The sequence below is a fragment of the Phaeoacremonium minimum genome (genome assembly GCF_000392275.1).
Source record: "Phaeoacremonium minimum UCRPA7 unplaced genomic scaffold PA7_03_scaffold_330, whole genome shotgun sequence".
NCBI lineage: Eukaryota > Fungi > Ascomycota > Sordariomycetes > Togniniales > Togniniaceae > Phaeoacremonium > Phaeoacremonium minimum.
Window position 1 is genome coordinate 28,529 of NW_006921234.1, and position 20,407 is coordinate 48,935.

General features: G+C 47.9%; 2 protein-coding genes across 2 annotated transcripts; one reads left to right on the forward strand and one right to left on the reverse strand.

The window, feature by feature from the left end:
* Nucleotides 1-1,707: 1,707 nt before the first annotated feature.
* On the forward strand, nucleotides 1,708-4,412 carry UCRPA7_4189 (putative glycoside hydrolase family 2 protein; the record flags this gene model as incomplete). Its single annotated transcript, XM_007916751.1, has 3 exons — nucleotides 1,708-1,837; nucleotides 1,893-3,567; nucleotides 4,205-4,412. The coding sequence occupies 3 exons, from the start codon at nucleotides 1,708-1,710 to the stop codon at nucleotides 4,410-4,412; spliced, it is 2,013 nt and encodes a 670-aa protein (XP_007914942.1).
* An 84-nt stretch (nucleotides 4,413-4,496) lies between these two features.
* UCRPA7_4190 (hypothetical protein) lies at nucleotides 4,497-5,731 on the reverse strand (the record flags this gene model as incomplete). Its single annotated transcript, XM_007916771.1, has 5 exons — nucleotides 4,497-4,548; nucleotides 4,599-4,910; nucleotides 4,965-5,057; nucleotides 5,120-5,597; nucleotides 5,656-5,731. 5 exons carry the CDS (start codon nucleotides 5,729-5,731, stop codon nucleotides 4,497-4,499), a joined length of 1,011 nt encoding a protein of 336 aa, XP_007914962.1.
* Between the last annotated feature and the right edge of the window lie 14,676 nt (nucleotides 5,732-20,407).

A 20,407-nucleotide genomic window follows, 5' to 3' on the forward strand; every position in this document is an offset into this window, starting at 1 on the left:
CAGAAAGACAATGATCCCAACGCATGTAAGACTATTGTTGCCGTGTTCTGAGCAAGCCAAAGCACCAGGGGATCCGCATCCTCGTATATAAACCCACTGCTAGACTCTGGCAGGGGCAACCCCAGACCTCCGGAAACCGCCTGTTGTGTATCCCTCGGGGCATCTGACTTTGCTCGTGGAACACCCCGCAAAACTGTGCTGTGGGGACTGTCACTCCGGGGATGCGGGGGTTGTATGAGCGGGTCTCTGCTTCTCCGGTTACATTTCCGCCTCTACTCGGCGCCAAACCTCTTTTCACCGAACTAAGAGGGCATTTCCGCTAACTTTCGTGAGAACATCAACCGAGCCAGTTTCGTCGTCAGGAGGCTAGACACCTGAAGAAAGCTGCTGTATTTGCATTGCAAAGACTATGTGGACGTACTGATCCCCTCGTTCATGGTGTTCTAGACTTGCACCGTAGAGAATAGGGAGAATGACTTGAGAGACTCTTTCCATTCGTCACTTGAAAGATCTTGTTTGCTGGACGAATCATGGCCATGGGTTACTCGTCTCGTACGGCCAATGGCCAACAAAACGGAGAGAAGGTGAACCCCCTTCTGTTTCCAAAGTCTAGCCTGCCATTCGATCATGCTCTCTTCCAATCACCAACCTCGGAGTATCGAGGAAATCCGCTATGGGCATGGAACAATCGCCTCAGGAGAGACCAGCTCCTTCGGCAGATTGACCACATGGCAGACATGGGTCTCGGAGGCTTTCATATGCATTCTCGAACTGGACTAGGCACGCCTTACATGGGTCCTGAGTTTATGGCCCATGCCAGGGCCTGTGCGGAACGAGCAGCCGAAAAAGGCATGCTGGCGTGTCTGTATGACGAAGATCGCTGGCCTAGTGGGTATGGAGGCGGTTTGGTAACCAAAGACAATCCAGAATATCGAGCTCTTCATCTGCTCATCACTCCTCGCAAGTATGGCGCAGCTGGGAAGATAAAGTACGTATCCCTAGTTAGCTGACCTGTTTATCTGCCACTAACAATATTTCGGCAAAAGACTACCCCAGGGAGCCAATGCTTCCGCCGTACGAAGCGAGCAGGGACACCTCGTCGCTAGATATGAGATCTTTTTTGAGGATTCCGGCAGCACCGTGATTCGAGCCGAGAGGCTCAGTGACGACGACCAACAAATTTCGGGAAGGAATATTTGGTATGCATACATCGAAACGAATCCGAATTCTGAATGGTTCAATACGGGAGCGTACATCGATACTCTTAACAAGAAGGCTGTTTCGCGCTTCATCGAGACAACTCATGAAGTTTACGCAGACGCATTATCAGACATGTTCGGGTCGACGGTACCGAGTATTTTTACCGATGAACCACAGTTCGCCCACAAGACCGGTCTCAAAGAGGCAACCGACACATCGGACATCTTTCTTCCTTGGACGACAAACCTTGGCAAATCATTTTCTCAAACGTATGGTTACGACCTGCTTGATCGTTTGCCAGAATTAATATGGGATGTTCAACAAAAGTCCACCACATCTCCATCAACTTTGACGAGATACCATTTTCACAACCACGTCTGCGAGACATTCGTTGACGCATTCATGGATAACATTGCAATTTGGTGCAAAGAGCATAAGATTATGCTCTGTGGGCATATGATGCGGGAACCTACACTAAGATCTCAAACTGAAGCGATTGGAGAGGCAATGCGCTGTTATCGTAGCTTAGATGTTCCCGGTGTTGACATGCTGAGCGATGCATTTGAGTTCAATACTGTCAAGCAATGCAGCAGTGTCGCCCGGCAGAATGGCGCTCGAGGCGTCATGAGTGAGATATGTAAGCCGCCCTTATCATTAGCATTATTTTGCTTAATACTGACTGAACTATGTAGACGGCGTAACAAACTGGACGTTTGATTTCGCTGGTCACAAGGCTAGTGGAGACTGGCAGGCTGTTTTGGGTATCACCTTCCGAGTTCATCATCTGACCTGGGTCAGCATGGCCGGTGAAGGCAAGCGAGACTACCCAGCATGCATTGGATACCAAAGCAACTGGTACAAACAGTACCCATACATCGAAGACCATTTCTCTCGACTTAACGTCACACTGACGCGCGGCAAGCCCGTGACTCGGGTGGCGGTCATTCATCCTATCGAGAGTTTCTGGCTGTGCTTCGGGCCAATGGACTCGAACGCAGATGAGATGGCGTACAGAGACCAGGCTTTTGAAGACTTGACAAAGTGGCTCATCTTCGGCCTGGTTGACTTTGACTTTGTATCTGAGAGTTTGCTCCCAGAGCAGTGCAGTATCGAGTCCATCACGTCAAACAAACTCCCGGTAGGCAAGATGGAGTATGAGGTCGTCATTGTCCCCAATCTGCGGACCATAAGATCCACTACTTTGACACGACTGGAGAAGTTCACACAGAATGGTGGCCGCGTCCTTGTGGCCGGAAGCCAACCATCACTTGTTGACGCCATGCCATCGCCGAATGGTGTTGTCAGCACACCTTATGCCGATGCTATACAGTTCAGCTCTTTCCACATCCTTCAAGCTCTTGAACCGTTCCGAGATGTTCGCATCAGAACCGATGAGGGTGTCCCTTCCAATAAAATTCTGTATCAAATGCGAGATGATGGCGATAATAAATATGTCTTCATCTGCAACACAGACCGGGTCCGTTACTATCCCACGAAAATTGATATTCGTGGCGAATATGAGATTACCCTGCTTGACACTTTTACAGGTGAAGAGCGAGCTCTTTCATCCAAAGTTGCGAATGGGTGGACCACTATTGAGTGGACCTTTGAGGCTATTGGAAGCGTTTTGCTTCGACTCTCTGTTATTGAGGCACCCAAGCAAGCCTCCACGTCAGAGTCGAGCCAGCAATTCGTGCCGCGGAATTCCCTCCGCACGCTAGGGACTGATGTCTCTCTTGACCAAGTCACACTTAGCGAACCAAACGTGCTCCTTCTAGATTTCTGCTCTTATAAGATCGGTTCTGGAGACTGGTCCAAGGAAGGAGAAGTTCTTCGACTGGAAAATGACATTCGCAGCGAATTGCAGCTGCCTCTGAAACTAGAGGCTCTCCGTCAGCCTTGGTCGCAACCCGAAGAGAAGACCAAGCCCAAGGCAGATGTAACTGTACGATTCAAGTTCGTTACAACAACCCCCATCAAGGGAACGCAACTTGCTATTGAGGATGCACCTAATGTCAGGATCGCTATCGATGGTGCTCATCTCAGTCAGCCAACAACCGTCTCTGGATGGTGGGTGGACGAAGATATTCATACCGTCGACCTCCCTCCGATCGCAGCCGGAGAACACGAACTGGAACTCACATACGCCTTTGGACTACTTACGAATATTGAGCGTGTCTACCTTCTGGGAAACTTCAGCGTGGACATACGGGGACGCGAGACCACTATTAAGCCGTTCGACTTAAAGATCAACTTTGGTGACTGGACTACAATGGGACTGCCGTTCTATGCGGGCAACGTCACTTATCATTGTTCATTCTCTGCAAATACACAAGAAGACCAGGACTTGTGGCTAGAATTACCAAGGTTTGCTGGCCCAGTTCTGGAAGTTGAGGTTGCAGATCATAGAGATCCCCAGCTCCGGAAACAGATCATTGCGGTCGATCCCCACGTCATAAGTCTGGGCAAGAGAGCCTCGGGAGAGCGGGTGCAGGTGCAAATTACATGTTTTGGAAATCGCGAGAACGCTTTTGGGACACTGCACAAGCCAGATGGAACCACCAAATGGGTAGCGAGCAATGCATGGCGAGCGGAACATGAGCTGTGGATGGAGGAATATAACATCAGAAAGATGGGAGTTTTGCAGCGGCCGAGGGTTAAGGGACTGGGACAAGAGGTCTACAATGTCAGGATAAATCCTCTTAAGAAGTGGATAATATGATAGTTATGTTTGTAGAGATTGTGCTTCACAATTTTAGCATATCAAAACAGGCATCACTCTCCAAGTTGCTAAATGCTCTGATTGGCTTCATATGTTTATTCCTGTAAAATGGGTAGAGCGAATTGCTCCTGCACTGATTGCCAGCGCAAATGGTTGCATATCATCGTAAATGATTGGTATATGTAATTAATCCTATATCCTGATATCCTTCCCTAACTCCAAGTCATAATCTCATTACATGAGGTATATTGCGATAAAGATGCTTGAAATCAACCATGCAAGTCCGCCTGCCACTTTTGTGGCAGACGCTGTCACCACCGATGTTGTCGGTGAGACTGACGTCGAAGAAGAGAATGTGGCTACTGGAGTGGTGGTTGGCAATGACGAGCTCAACGAGGAGCTCACTGGTGCTGCCGACTCCGAAGTAGTCTCGACCGCAGTGCTCGAGACTGCGACGCTGGTGGCCGAAATCTCGACAGAACTGGTCTGAGTGCCGCCTGCACCTGTAGTCGTGACTGTGGCCGTAGCCACTGGGGTTCCATCGGAATAATATACAATTAGAAGAACTCCGACTTCAGGAGTGGGTGTAGGAGCCGGGGTGACTGTAGTTATTGGGGCTGGGGTTGCTGTTGTTGTAGGCTCAATTAGGCCACCCGTCACAGTGGGAACCGCATACGGCGGATCGAACAGACCGAATCGACCGCAGGCGTTGCATGGATATGCCCATGAGCTGACCTGCTTCGGAGCCGCGAGAATGGGATCGCAGCGTGAGTCGACCATGGTGGCGATGGCGGTAGGGTCGGCGGTCTGTGGGCAGTCTGTACCCAAATCGCTGAGAGTAAGCTGCCGTGTGATGGATCCATCGACAATGGTGGAGACCTCGAATAAATCTAAAGGAAGCATCCATTTCGAGGTCGACGGCCCGACGAGTCCTAGGGAATTGGTTCCAACTGCAGTGGGTATGTACATGTACACCGATGGCGACACGCTATTTATCGCACTATTAGACGAGAACTCTTTCAAATTACGGCAAAAGACTTACAAGGTGTAGCCCAAATTCGTGTCGACATATGTGGTCGGATAACTGTAGGGTCTGTCCGTTGGCCAGAAGTACAGGTTGACAGTTCCGGCGGAACTGAAATGAGTTTGTCAGCATGACTTACCCCAAAAATTGGGTACATTTGACTGAAGACTTACATGCTACAAGTCGTCGGACACGGGTCATACGTCGTCGAGAAGATAGTTGTAGTCGTATAAGTCGTCTCGGTGATCGTTGTAGAGTCCGTTTCCGTGTTGGTGATAGTTACTAGGTCCGTTTCCGTGTTCGTAATAGTTTTCAGGTCCGTTTCTGTTATTGAGACGGTATCCAGATCCGTCTCCGTGAATGAGACAGTTTCTAGGTCTGTCTCTGTGGTTGAGACGGTGTAGTGAAGAGTCGTCGTCGTGGATTCGGTGATGGACTCAACGAAAGTGCTGGTTGAGGTGATATTTACATAATAGGTGACATCGACATAGTGCGTCACCGGCACAGAGACGTAGTGAGTTACTGGTACAGTCGTGGGCGACAGAATTGTCGTTTTGTCAATGATGGTGACATCGCTAGAGCAGCTAGGATCATATATAACCGTTGTCTCCGTTTCGATCTCCGTGACATTTGGCGATTGACGGGGATGAACTGTATGAGGTTGTTAGAAGATTCAGATGAGACCGCTTCAGTCAGATTTGCCACTTACCATCGCCGAATGAGCCCTGAATACACAGGATCAGGGCCAATCCAAGCGATGCCCAAGTGCTTGAAGGCGACAACATCTTTGCAGCTCTAAATCAACAACTTTCTTGAGTTGAGCGAACGATGATTAACGAATGTTAGAGGCTGTAATGCGCAACGAAGCGAAAACATAACATAGGGAGGGAGAGAAAGCAGGCCGCATGCATTTCTATATGGGATTTATTCAAATGGCTGGTCCACCATCCGTCAATCGATCAATCAACGATAGCCCAACCTGATGGCAACCACCGGTTTCCAATTCCCGGTTCTTCCTACATTTACATGCTGTCATATTTGGCGTATGGACCGGGGGATGGGCGCCAGGATGGGCTAAGAGCGGCCAGCTTCATGCGGCTTTAAGCTATTATGGGATTTATGGGACAGGGGTTCCCCAAATGTAGCTAATCGACACTGGGCCTCACGCCGTTAATTGGCCGCTAGAAGGGATTGGACCAGGGGAAACCGCTGCAAGGTGACGTCTCTCCCTGCCAACTAATTCTGCATCAAGCAACAAATCGCCGACTGGAGCTTGAGCTCCGGAGGTCAACACGAGGACTGATACGTCCAGTTGTACGTCATGATGTGCCGTTTGCCGTTGGCCACGCGAACAGGATGTCGCCGCCGCTGGGCTGCCAATGCGGGTGCAGCAGCTGTCAGAACGCTCAAAGAGTGTGACTGTGTGAGCCCGAGCCCGCAAATCTTGTTCAATAACAGCGAACGGACTCCTCACCGGTCGCACGCCCACTCATGCTCGTCATAGTCAATTCAATCCAGTTCCTCAATTCAAATAAGCACTGATCGAAAAAAAGTGCAGTCTGATTTTCGAACCGATGTGTTTCTAATGAGGGTTTTGCTCTTCGTACAGCGTTTCAATTCACAATGCGTCGTCTTGCCGCAATAATATGGACATTTGCGGCCCTCATTGCAGAGTCGATATCAGATGATACACCTCAGGCTCTCGTAATTCCTGCAAGTGAATACTTGTAATTCTACCTGAGATGCTCACAGGGGCTTTTGTCACATGCTAAAGAATCGTATAGTGAAGGCAATGATGGGCCATGGAGCACCTTCGACATTCGAGTTGGCACACCAGAGCAAGACATAAGAGTCCTCGTCTCAACGGCCTCCCCAGAGTCATTGGTCCCTTTGTCGGACTTGGCCTGCTCGACATCTGTATTTGCCACAGTCCCCGATGATTGCGCAGTATCAAGGGGCAACTTATATAACATCAATAAGTCATCGAGCTGGCAGGACGCGGGCACTTATGAGATCAATCAGAATGGAGTTGGTCTCGAAGCGAATCTCGGATACAAACAGAGAGCGCAGTTTGGTCTAGAACACCTGGGGATAGGTCTCACAGGACCTAGCTTGGAGAACCAGACCGTTGCCGGTATTGCAACAGCTGAGCCGTTCTATCTGTATGTGACCTCATTCTTCTCAAACTATCTTGATCTAAACTCTAACCCTGTGATAATTATAGCGGTATCTTTGGACTCAATAATCAGCCAGTGAACTTCAGCGTACTGGGTAATTACTCGGCGCCTTCGTTTCTCACAACGCTGAAGGACCAGAAAAAGATCCCAAGTTTAAGCTGGAGTTATACTGCTGGAGCTCAATATCGTAAGTGCACCACTTGAAGCCTACAATGGCAGTGCTGATCTAATGGACAATCGATATAGGGCTCAAGCAAGTATATGGCCAATTGATTTTCTCTGGATATGACACCTCACGCTTCAGAGAAAATACTGTCTCTTTCACAATGGCAGGTGATATCACCCGGGACCTAGTTGTTTCTCTGCAATCCATAAGCTATAGCGGATCAACTTCGACAACTCTGCTTTCCGACTCTATAGACATATACATCGACTCCACCGACCCCAACATTTGGCTTCCAGACGATGTCGTTGATGCCTTTGAACAAGCGTTTGGCCTGACTCTTGACAATGACTCCGGCCTATATCTGATAAACGAGACATATCACAACACACTGCTCGACTCCAATGCACAGGTATCATTCAGATTATCGGATGTGGAGGCAGGGGGAGACAGTGTGTCGATAACTCTTCCGTACGCAGCATTCGGCCTCACAGCAGAGTATCCCCTTGTCGACAACAGTACTCATTATTTCCCCCTCAAACGCGCAAATGACTCGACACAATACACTCTTGGGCGGACATTTCTTCAAGAAGCGTAGGTTACCACTTTCTAAGAGTCTCATTTACTTGAAGTGGTACTGATTCCTTATAGTTATCTCACTGCCGACTACGAGCGCAAGGTGTTTAACGTCTCTGCATGTGTATGGAACGAGGGTGCTGACGAAAACATTGTCACAATATTATCCAAAGACTCGGACTCGGCTACCAGCGGTGGTGGAGATGGCGGCAGCGGCGGAGGCGGAGGCTCGTCTTCTTCCAAAAGGGCACACCTGGGTGGCGGCGCCATAGCCGGTATCGTCGTGGGATGCATAGCAGCTGTCCTTATTGTCGCCGGCATAGCCGCCTTTGTGATTCTCCGCAAGCGAAGAAAGTGGATGAAGAGAGGGTATGCAGTGGCAGCGCCGAAACCAGCGCCCGACGAATCTGTGCTCAAGGGCCCGGTCTTCAACTCCAATCCGCATTCAACAGACCACTCGACTCCATTCTCCGCAGCAGATGTGTCTGCTCCCAGGTCAACGGCGGAATACTCAAGGTCAACAGCAGACTCTCCTGCAAGACCGTTTGCAGTCGCGGCGGGCGCTGGCGGGGGTTCTACCCCTGAGCTGGACGGCCATGATACCCATGTAAGACCGAATGCAGAACTGGACGGCAGGGAAGTCAATGGCTTGAGCCAAGAACCACACCCGACCGCTCGGAATCCTGGAGTCTATGAGTTGCCTGGCAGTGAAGTTGCAGGAGGCAACGAGAGACCGGCAGAGCCGAACCGCGAAATCTCGACTGTGGGTGATTTGCCATCCTTTGGCGAAAGAGAACCTGTAGACGGGTCGCCACCATCACCATACGTGTCTACTCTAGGCACGAACTCTGCGGTAGATGAGAGGGAGCAGAACGGTCTCGTATCCCCTACAACGCCTGTCCAACATGGTAGACGGCTTTTCTGAGTCATGGTCTGGTGGTGACAGTATGAGGCGAGATGTATAATTAAAACATTCAGGATGGGCAACAGTGAACAATTGAAAGCTATCAGAAATAGCCAACTTCTACTAAGTATGAGAACATGACTTTTTGCTTCCACGATAGCTTCATCATAGCGTATACCTTTATGGCGATAGTATTCAACGATGTCACAGCGTCATATTCGTGTTTATGGTGGAATATCCAACCCAATTCTTTTTTTTTTTTTTTTTTTGTTTTTGGGGGGGGGCTGGGAACTGACCACATAGTCTCATCGAAAATAGAGTTTCAAATAGTAAGTTTCATTGCTGCCACAGGTAGTACATAGATAATTACGATATGTGGCTGAGGTTAGCCAATTCGAAAGCGACGCTGAGATCGAGCTACACTAGATATGACTGGGTAAATCATGATATTACGCCCAGTGTTATATGTCAATTACAAACGTGATAGATCAACAGGCTGCTAATTGAGCCGCACAAAGTACGGGAAAGTGGAGAGGTATAGACAAGCACATCAAAGTACTAGAGATACCGTTCTTCCAATCATGTAACAGAATTCAAGGTCTAGACCATAAATACCTTTCAACCCTATTAGATAGATCGATAGTCTCCATTCTAGCTGTTGACACTCCATGAGACAGCCCCATGAGACTCTTCTGGGCTCGCGATGCTGTATTTACAGCCCTTCAGAGGACAAGCCTTGAGAAGGTCTCCGCCGACATTGGTTGTATTATGAAACACTTCAAATGCCAGATTAAAGACTAGTTCTGCGAATACAACTGTATGATACTAGTGACATTTATTAAAAAGATCACAGATACGAAGCCTCACTATTTACATCACTCTCACTCTCCAGAGACTTATTAACATTCTAAGAACATCAGATAAATAACTCTACTTGATTCGCCTCCCAGAGTCTTGCAGTACAATAAGTCAGGCTTTATTATATCAATGTCTTACATAAAGAGCTCGACATAGTGATACTTTAGCCTACACAATACATGCAAAACTTAATCAAGACTTCTGTCATCATTTAGACAAGTTGCCTTCAGCCTGACTGCACGGCGAGTACCAGCCATCTAAAGCGGCATCCCCGCTAGCTGACCTGCAGCACTTGTCGAGGTTGCGTCTGAGGTTGCCTAGGAAGGTCATCGATTGCGTTGGCAGCGAATTTCCACCAGAATGCTTGGCTAGGGTATCTCGTAGTCCACCGTACTTAGCAAGTGTCTACCCAAGCACTATCCCAGCTCAGCGCGGTGTTGCGTAGGCAACTCCTGGGGTTGGGAATCTTGTGCATTGGTCCCGTACAACTCCCATCTATTATAATCTGGAGGAACTGATGAAACGGGAGGACCTGTGAACTTAGTCGCGTCGGGGTACCCAGTAGTAGTAGCGCCGTCCAGTTCGAGCTTCTTCGCTTTGTTCTTTCTCCGGAAACAGTAGATACAAAAACCAATTAGCAGCGCAATAAAGGCAAATGCACCAACGCCGATTCCTGCCCCGGCCCCTGCGCTGAGACCATGGCTGGTCCCACCACTCGTGCCGCCTGTACTTGATTCAGTGGATGATGATGTTGTTGTTGTTGCCGCCACACTAGAATAGGTGGTTGTTGCAACTTGTGACTAGAATGTATCAACGGCATGCCCCCTTAGAAATGCTAGATGAAATCTTCCTAATACTTACAGTCGATGTCGTTGAGGCAAAGTCCGCTCTCTGAAAGCGCACCTCTATGCCATACGCACCGATTCCCACTTCGGTCCTAGCAGTGGATGTCTGCATGGTTTCGTCATCCGTAATAAACGTCGCATCCGGAAAAGTGAAGGTCGAAGTCGGATCAGAGAAGTACACGGTGCACCCTAGACTGCTCTGCCATGGCCAATCTGGGGTACCTATGCAGCGATACGTGTAGCCCAGCGCTGTCGGGCAGCACGTGTAGATCGTCTCCGTGAGTGTTGCCAGTGATGTTCTGCTGGTGCAGGCTGGCGTATAGCCGGAAGGGCATAGACCGGGGCTATAGTAGTTGTCTAGAGACGGGTTGTAGCTGCTCGGATAGCATTCAGATACGTCCAGAGGGCCCTCCGCCCACCAGACGCAACCTGATCCGCATCCGACGATGTGTATTCCCGTGCTCGACGCGCAGGCGGCCGGCGCCTCAAATGTGGTCGTCAACGCCCCAAGGCTTGTCATTGTATCGCGCAGCAGTATGTCACCCACTCGTATCAGTCGATGCGTCAGTAGAGAAGCCTTTCTGTGCTTGTGAAACAGAATGGGCGCATCAACAATTGACGGCGAGCAGACTACGGTTTCATGCGTGACGATGGACGTTGGCAGGTCGTGAGAAAACAGTAGCAGTTTGTTCGCTTTTAAGCGCCGGCAATTTGACCTGTGCCACACGACTGCAGCTGGTTAAGCCTTTAACATGGCTCCCCTAGATGGCCTACCTAGAGATGCTCTCAAGCGAACAATCCTTCGTCTGTTAGGGAAGGAGATCTACGGTCGCTTTGAGAGGAGGCCCAGCACCCAGAGGAATTGTCGCTAGTTACGCATTGGGCAGACCGTGTCTGTTGGTTTCATCCTTTGTGGCACCGCCCAATGCTTGTTCTCCATTGTACACCTGAGGCCTGCTGCTCCACACCACCACGCGCTGGTTCTGCTCTCCCAGATATATTTGCTACTTTATCTTACTGTTAATCCAAATTCCATTTCTTATAACGGGATCTCGTCTAGATTATAGTAAAGCACGAAGAAACCCCCAGGTACGTCGCCATAAACAAAACTAGGGCCTGAAGAGGAGCAGCCCTCCAAAGCTCTTATCTTTGTCCTAGATCGGTGTGCTATCGATTTTCAGGTATTGACGAATGCAGTGCTTGCAGACTTGACAGAGCTATGAAGATCCTCGGACGATTCAAGAAACATTTCAACAAACTGCAACAGCGCAACTTCAAAGCCTAGAAAGTTATTAGCAATGCCAAATATTTTGCCTCAACTGCGTATGAACCTACCCTTTGGCCCAGCTAGACCAATATTCACAGGGAGGTATTCTGTCCGTTCGGTTACGGTCGATTCATAAGGAAATTGGCCAACTAAGGAAGACTGTATGTCAGTTTCATGTACAACAGTACTGACATGTTATTATGATAAAAGAACTTACTAGGGATGTTGACAAAGGGTATGCCAGACAGGACTACAAATGATATAGGATATTTGAAACCAAAGCCTTGCTTTTGGCTGGCCCCTTGTTCGAGTGTTTGGCTAAGAGATTCCGTTAGTAAACCTGCCTGCTTGCAGAAATTTCACTCTGCACTCTCACCCGTTATACTCGTGCCGATATATTGGGTTCATATGGCCATTTGGCATGATCAGTATTTTGTCCAGATCTTGACTGTTCTTCGAGATTGGGAGTATGTCATTTAAAACCCAGTCTCTGAACGTGTTTCGTTCGGTTATTGCTTGATTGTATTGATCATGAGAAATATCCTTTCCTAGACGCCTAATTCAAGACTGTTAGCTGGAACATGCGTTGAAGGATGGACAATCTCACCACTTATAGTGAATATAAGGATCGATAAATGGCGCCTTGTTATATTTCTTGCGATAGTCTTCCATAAACGGAGTACAATTGCGATAGCAGTCGTATAATTGTAAGTGAGCTGCAGTCTGCTGTTTTGTAAGCCAGTATCAAACAAAGCGGGAATTAATTTGAATTTACGGTGGCTAGGTATTCCTGCAATGTTTTACGATTCGAACCCCCGGCATTCATGAATGCCGCACCTAAATCTATTTTGAAACGCTTGGTCTTGAGAAAATTCTCCAATTTAGAGACAAATGACTCAACAAACGACATGTATTCCCTAGGGTAACCATCAAAGCAGTCTGTTGGATAGATCAATTGCAGAGCAGAGGAGCGAGGAAGATCAGTGATGATCCCTTCACCTAATACTTCAGCGACCATTGCACAGATATGTGCACTTTTCGCAAAGACACCAACTGTATCTAGCTCCCTATTTTATATTCAGTACTCCGTTCACGTTGAAGGGGCAGCATCACACACCCTGAGACAGGGAAAACACCAGCAGTGGAAATGCTACTCAGCGAGGGGCGTAATCCGAATAAGCCCTGCTGACAGGCTGGTCCAATAATGCTTCCAATGGCTATGGAGTATTGTTGTTAGCCCATATCTTGAAAGCGTATTTGACCAAACCATACTGTCAGTTCCTAAAGCAATGTCGACCCAGTCGTATGCAGCGCATGCAACAGCACTCCCTGCACTGCTGCACTCTGGGTCTTGGTACCCATCACCCCGGGGATTGAACGGCGCTTGATAGTCAAACCAGTCCTTTGCACTCTCGCCAGACGCAAATTGGACTGTTTTCACTCGACCTAGAACGACCGCGCCAGCGTCGAGCAACTTTTCGACGCAAGCAGCGTTTTCAGATCGTGCGCCATACAACGTGGCAAATGCTCGATTTCCCACGCCAGTTGGGACGCCAGCCATATCTATGTTGTCCTTTATGACGACTCTGAGACCTGATAATGGCTTTTCAGACGATGGCTTCTCGTAGTAGCACCGGCTCGGCACAGGTATGCCTGCCGTCCCGGTCATCGAAAACCTGGACGATGTAACGGGTTAACGTCCACATTCATTGCACCCAGCAAGAGCTCTGCTTACGTTCGATCATTCTCCTCCGCTGGTACAACAGGAAAGATAAATGCTTCATGTGAGTCAGGGAAGAGTCGCCAAGCTGGATGCAACCCGTCATGGAGTGAAAAGTATGGCCCTGGAGATAGCAACATCTCGTTCTGCAACGACTCATTAAAAATGACGAAGACATCTCGTGTACTCCACTTTTGGAGTAATTCTTTCAGCCTTTCATCAAGACTCCAAGCTTCGCTCACTGCTGAACTTAGAAAGATAATGCGGCTGAGAAAGTCGAGACGGAAAACATCATCTGTTTCCAGCCAAGCATTGACTACTGAGGTCAGGATATCGGCTGTCACGCTTTGTAGAGAGTCCACTTTGAAAACAGCTGAAGGAATCGGTCCTGCGTTAGGGCTGTCACTGTTTCCAAACACCTGTCGTTGTGTTCCTCCTATGCCAGCTGTTGATACGCACGTCGCGGGAATATAGTACTGTACCCCGCCAGCATAGGTAAGCGTTGCCGTGAGTGGAAGCGACATCATACACGGCTTGCTATAAGTGGGAATCTGGAATCCTATTGGATCATTCTTATTTCTGATATGATATAGGCCAGCAATTGGGGATTCGGGGCACTGAACAGTAGAAATAGAAGGTGGTCTCTGCCATATGAGTTCCGCAAGATAGCTTAGATAAGCCTGATTACTGTATGAAACTGAACGACGCTATTGTTCAACTTGCTGATAAGCAAACGGGACTCCACCACACCAAGCTATTCCCACTGTGCTAACCACAGACCATGTCCCGCTAAAGACGCAAGTTTATATCCATTGATCACAAGCAACGCAATACAACTTGTATCTACCTTCTCTGTATTTCAAATAACTTATGTATAGGAAGATTTAAAGGAAAGTGATCAGCGTCATTGGTAGGGTCAGCCATGAATGATCATGGCATAGATTCCCGCCAGTTCTCCAGAGCCACTCTTGTAAGGTGTGCAGACCTCGCCCTGAATTGTCTCTCCATTACATTTCCCATGACCTAAAAGGGGATTATCGTCAGTGTCGACACAATATCTCTTAGGGGAGGAGTCTATGCTTACCAGTCGAGCAACGGAGGTACGCCGTGAAGCCAATATCGCCTTGCTGGCCTTCATCTACATGGAAAGAACGCTCCTTTGAATCGGTAATGGATTCAGAAAATGACTCCTCAAAGCTAAGGCCAATGGAAACCAGGTCTTCGAAGCCAACGCTACCCCCAAGAGTTGACGTCCATTCTTGAGTCCGCGATTTTGTGATTGTCTGGTCGGACTCACCACGAACGCCAGACATGACTACCTGTGTGCTGTCCGACGGTTTAGTGTAGTCTTCCTTTCCAGCATCAGCCACCCATGACTTTTTGTCGCACGACCTCTTCAGCAATCTGCCTGGGGCTGGATTCTCCCTTGACTCAAGGTGCTCGAGTTCTGCTATACTGGGATATGACCCGACGGAAAGGGGCTGAATCATGGTGCCATTGGGGTCTCGTAAGAAGAGGCTAAAAAGGCCACTAGAAGCAAGAGTGTTTTCAAGCGTTGCACGCCTGCTATTAGCTCCGGCCGCGTCACAATCACCTTGGCCGCAACAGAATTGGACCATGAAGGTTTTCTCCAAATTCAGGACAGCGCAGACCGGATTTTTGAAGGTGCCAATGACAAAGCCGCAGTTTGCCGTTGACGTGTCCGCGGGTGACTTGATGATCACAGCACAGCCGTTATCAGGGGCATTGACGTCAATGTAAGGCCGATATCCTCTGCCCATTACAAGATTAGCTTGGTTTTGAGATAACTCAAGGGGGAAAGGGTAAACCATCTTACCCTCCTTCTGAGCCACTATAACCTTGATTTGAGAAGACATCGTCACTGTTGTAGATAACACAATTCGGATAGCCCGTACCAGTGCTAGTTACCGCTACTGGGCAGTTTTTACAAGTTTTATCCTTGCAGAACGAGAAAGGGTCATCGGCACCTGACAAACGGACAATAGCTGATAGCGAAATCACTGTGGATAGAAACTGTCGCATTGTCATTGAAGTTGAAGGTGTGAACAAAAGAATGAGTCGAAATTGGTGGTAGGCAGTATGAACCTCGCCCTCTGGGTTCGTTCAAGACATTTATATGCATCTCGACGACCTATCAAGTCCAGTAAGTAGAAGAGATTTTGGTTGAGACTTGTTGTTTCGAGCTGCTGCACAGTCCGCGCCTCATAATAGAATGTTGTGTGGCTTAGCAGTATCTCATCTGCGGAGACTTCATCACGTTTAGGCGTAAGATGACGACGATGGTGACGTCTTTTGTTTAGTCTTGATGGTCTGTTGGCTTTGTTTCTCGTTAGCACCATATATCCGAACTTACATGATAGAGACTAGGCATTGCCAAAGTGGGAATCATGATGCAAATCCTAAATTCGCATGACGGGCTGAGAATCCGTGCCTTGGTCATGCAGGTCCAGAGCGAGGCGTTCTTGAGAGTCCAAGTAGTAAACCAGCTATGTCTACAATCTAAAAGCGGCCCGAATGACAAAAGTTGTTGGGAGGCGCAAACTCTTTGATAACATCGGATATATCAGCAGCCTTTGGTTAATTGTCGATGTTGTGGCATACGTTGACACTATTCAAGGCACCAACACATTTGCTGTCTGAAAGGGAGGCTAGGGGTGAATGAATAATGGACAGAAAAGCCACGAATCTTGTTCTTGAGGTTTCTCTCGGCTGCCCCTGGCCAAATCGACGTGGAAAGCTTATTTCTTACGTACAGTTTTAGTCGCAATAGTGGGAAGAATCATTATAAGCCGTCACTTCTCTTCTTTTGTATTTCAAACTTAGCTACCACTTTGCGAAACAACTTTCGGTTACTTTTGTATTCTGTGCGCTACAATGAAGTCGACTTCCGCGGGATATCTTCTTGCAAGCATAATGATCGGCTTTCAGCCTACTATGGCAAGCTGGTTAGTATTTCTCACACAATCCGCAGAATCTTGTCTGATCCAAACACAGGGTTCTCGAGTTTTTTACTAGCGGGTGTCCTGCCGACGGCGACAACGGCTCTTCTATTGGAGCAACAGCCGGCCAAGCCGGTCAGGAGCTTTGGTGTATTGCCACCGATTCTGCACACAATGTAGTTGCTACAGGCATTACAGCAGACAAGATGGAGGTTACGCTCTTCTCTGACAAAGGCTGTTCCGAGGAAGTCACAAGGTTCGACACCGATGGATGCAAAGTCATTCCACAGAATGTAAGTTGCTAGCCGAAACAAAGTCTTTGGCACGGTTTTCGCAACCATCTTTTCCGCGCAATTGCTGATTGTGCGTCAATAGGCTGTTATAGAGGCTGCGCGGATCTTGCCAAAGAAGTAGTATGGTCGAATTTTTTCAAGGCCGACGGAAATGAGAGGAGGCATGGATAGCAAAGCGGCTTAGAGCAAGGGATACATTCAGTGGGGCTTCATTTTCTTCTTCTGTCAACATGACTTTCTTTGTCTATCCTTCGGTAATTGCCGAACAATATAGCAGATCACCGGTCAAGTTTGCACCAATCAATTTATGTCTTTCAAGAGACAACGGGTTACAATAGAAGTTGTTGGCAATTACCACTTGAATGATTTCTTGAACTGAAACCTTGATAGGAGTACCGCGTTACTGTGCCCCATAGGCGCTGCGGAACTTTGGAAGATGCACTAGTTGTGACGAAATGATTGGCCTCTAGTAGACGCACGTCGTTTGACACAGGCTGTGCTCGGTAGGAAGCGGGAGTCTTTTACGAATGAGCGCCCATTTCTGGCTAAATAGAAGCGTCTTCTTGCATTGCCACAGCAAGATAATTGCTTCATTGATATCGACTCGGTAAACCAACCAACCAACCAACCAACCAAGCGGTGGCTGCGGCCGAAGTCCAAGGCATGAAGAAACGTCATGAGAAACGTCATAATCATCAAGCCCTGGTCCATTTGCAATCAACAACCCATTAGGATTAGCCTATTCGTCTGAAAAGGATTAAGGAGTTCTCAAAAGTAGTACTGAAGGTTCGCATTCATAAAATACCAGATGGAAATGCATGTCCTCCAGGAAATCCTTCTCTTTTGTCACCACTTATCTATCCAGTTTCGGCGAGGCTAGTTACGGCAGGATATTCTAGGGTATATCCTTGAAAGTACTCAAAAGAAATTTCATATCCTTCATTGTTTGAGATGAAAAGAATGCTTGTCGATCGCGCGACAGTGTCGCTTGGCTTCACGGCATGCGCTGTCACCCAAGGCACAGGGTTTGGTACAGACAACTTTGGATATGGGACGTATGGACCATGGTCTGTGCCCGCTTCTGAATTTGACTCCTTTCTGGACCATGGCAATGCGACGTCAAACTATCCACTCGAAGGAAGAAACATCTCTGGACTCTATCCTGGAGTTTCGTCAATTGACGGTTGGTCTTGGAGCATCTCTGTTGCAGCGGACATACCGATCGAGAATTCTAAATCGCCCAACACGTCCTTCTTTACCGGAAGTCGAGTCAACCTCAATGCACCAGCATCTTTGCCAAGGCTCAATTCGTCTCAGGCCATCTCGGTGAATAAATCATGGCAAATGTGCGTTGTCATATGGCACCTTGGGGAGGCGTATAACGACAAGTTGCGCGAGGACGACGGCAGTTGCTCCACGATAGTGAGCTCAGAGTGTGCCAAAGATATTGAGGATGGGGTTATGAAAAATTATACAAGTACAAACTGTCTCTGTCCTAATGTAAAAAGCCTATCATCTTGCAAGAATGAGGAAGTTCTGGTCCGCAACGGATGCGAGGCAAGAAGTAAGTCCGCAGAATGGGCATACTCAATGAAGTGACTGAAAACACTGACCATACGCAGTTTTCGATTCAAGCCATATACAGCAGTGGCCTAAAGGGCAGCTCAACGTGTTCAGGTACGGCGGTGAGCCCCATGCAAAGGGAAATTCGTCAGCGTACAATGAAACTGGCAGCCTAGCATGGCCACTACTTGTCATGTGGGGGCATTCCGATCAAGCTTCAGGTTTGGTGAACGACACGGCAAAATTAAGCTGCGTGCGAGCAAAAGATGCAAATGCTGGGAGCACAGTGCCAGGACCAGGTATCACTAGTAGCGCCTATAAAATTGCAGGGGAAGGAAGTGTGAGCATGCTCATCGTGGCGCCCATATTGGCAGCTATCTGGACAGCTTCATCGTGGTATCTTGCATGAAGAGAATTGGAGATAACACAATCTGATTTCCAGAGGTACTATATACATTTTTAGACTTAGTCCTCGCAATTGATTTGAGAACAGTGGATAGAGATGTATCTGAAATTGGCATTGTTATAGAATGAATCAAGCAAATCAAAACCTCTTTCAACCCCCATACGGTGTGTAAGCGTATTGGTTTCCTAAAGCAGATAAAGCAGGCCCACCATTCTCTAGCAGACTCTTGTCCGGATCTGCAGTACCAAAGTATGCATATCGATATATACATGGGTTATTGTCTAAAAATTTGATCGCCTCGCTTAGAAACGCGCTTTCCTGGTCTGGAGTACCGTCTCCCCGAAACTAGACTGCATCAGTATCCGCCACTGTGAGCCAGTTGCAAACATACCTCGGTGATCCAGACTTGCCGTCCATTTGCAAGAGAGCATATGGCGTTCACCCAATTCTGAAAGTCACTTTGCAGGTTCCAAGGGTTGTACCAGTGAGCGGCAATGAAATCGATATGACAGTCACTGCACCTTCCTAGGAAATCCTGAAGCCATGCATACCCGCCATTCGAGATAGCTGGGCTGCCGAGTTGAGCTCGGCCAATATAAGGATGCATGTAAGTTCTATATGCATCTGCTGCCTCTTGTGGAGTCATTGCAGCTTGATCTGGGCGATCAGGCTCATTGAAAGAAAGCAAATGGCCGGTACCGCCTTGGCTAAGCCACCAGTCGGCATCACTAAACCAGTCTATCACCTTTGTGTCAGCAATCTCTGTAGCGAGATAGCAACAACATATTCTAGAGAGACTTGTAGATGGATAGTCCATATGTAAATTGGATGTCTATTCATTTGAAATCTCTAGGCGGCTACTTAGAATTGAAATATGCTTACGATTCGTGTGGTACGAGGCTGTCCCCCAAAGCATTGGAACATATTCAGCCCAAGATTGTTTATAGGACGTCCCTGAATTCCAATTATATTGCCAATTGACCTGTGAGCCAGATCCTCCGAAATTCTAGGACGGTCAGTCTATCATGCAGCGGGTATCCTCAGTATCAGTCTCTGATCAACTAACCTGTATGGGAATTCCGTCATTCCAGGCAAGACCACGCTTCGGCCATACGGCCCTAGATGGAGCAACAAGCAACAGGGTTGCTAAAAGCGCTCTGTTAATAGAGGACTGGCAGTAGTGCATGATTCACTTTTAGTAGTACAAGATCTATCCGAATGCTGTGTTCTGTGATAAAGCTTCTCGGTAAAGTAAGTTGTTATGCAAAGGCAATCGGAAAAAATACTTGCTTTTATATAATCCAAACAGTAAGGTCGATCATGTTCTCAAGTCTAATAATCTAACGAGTTGTGAAAAGCCATCGTCACAAACAAGCAACCACAACGGCGCCTATGCGAACTAAGGACTTGCTCAACACCACTACAACGTTGCCAGCGACAAGCACAACGGCGATGCCGGGTTTATTTGAACAAGTCAAACTACATAAAGACTCATTATTGAAGACGTTCTGGTGTTGTACAAGAAGGATTGTTATTTGAAAATAATTGAGTGAATGAGCAGATTATCACCAGACAATATCCTTGGGAATCAACTGATGCGAGCAACCGAGCTAAGCCGTGACTGTACACATTGTTTCTATGCTAATACCGCCGTGAAGGATCACTTGAATGGACTGGGTGTTGAGATACAAATGAAAATAAGGAGACATTGCTCAATGTCTGGAGACAA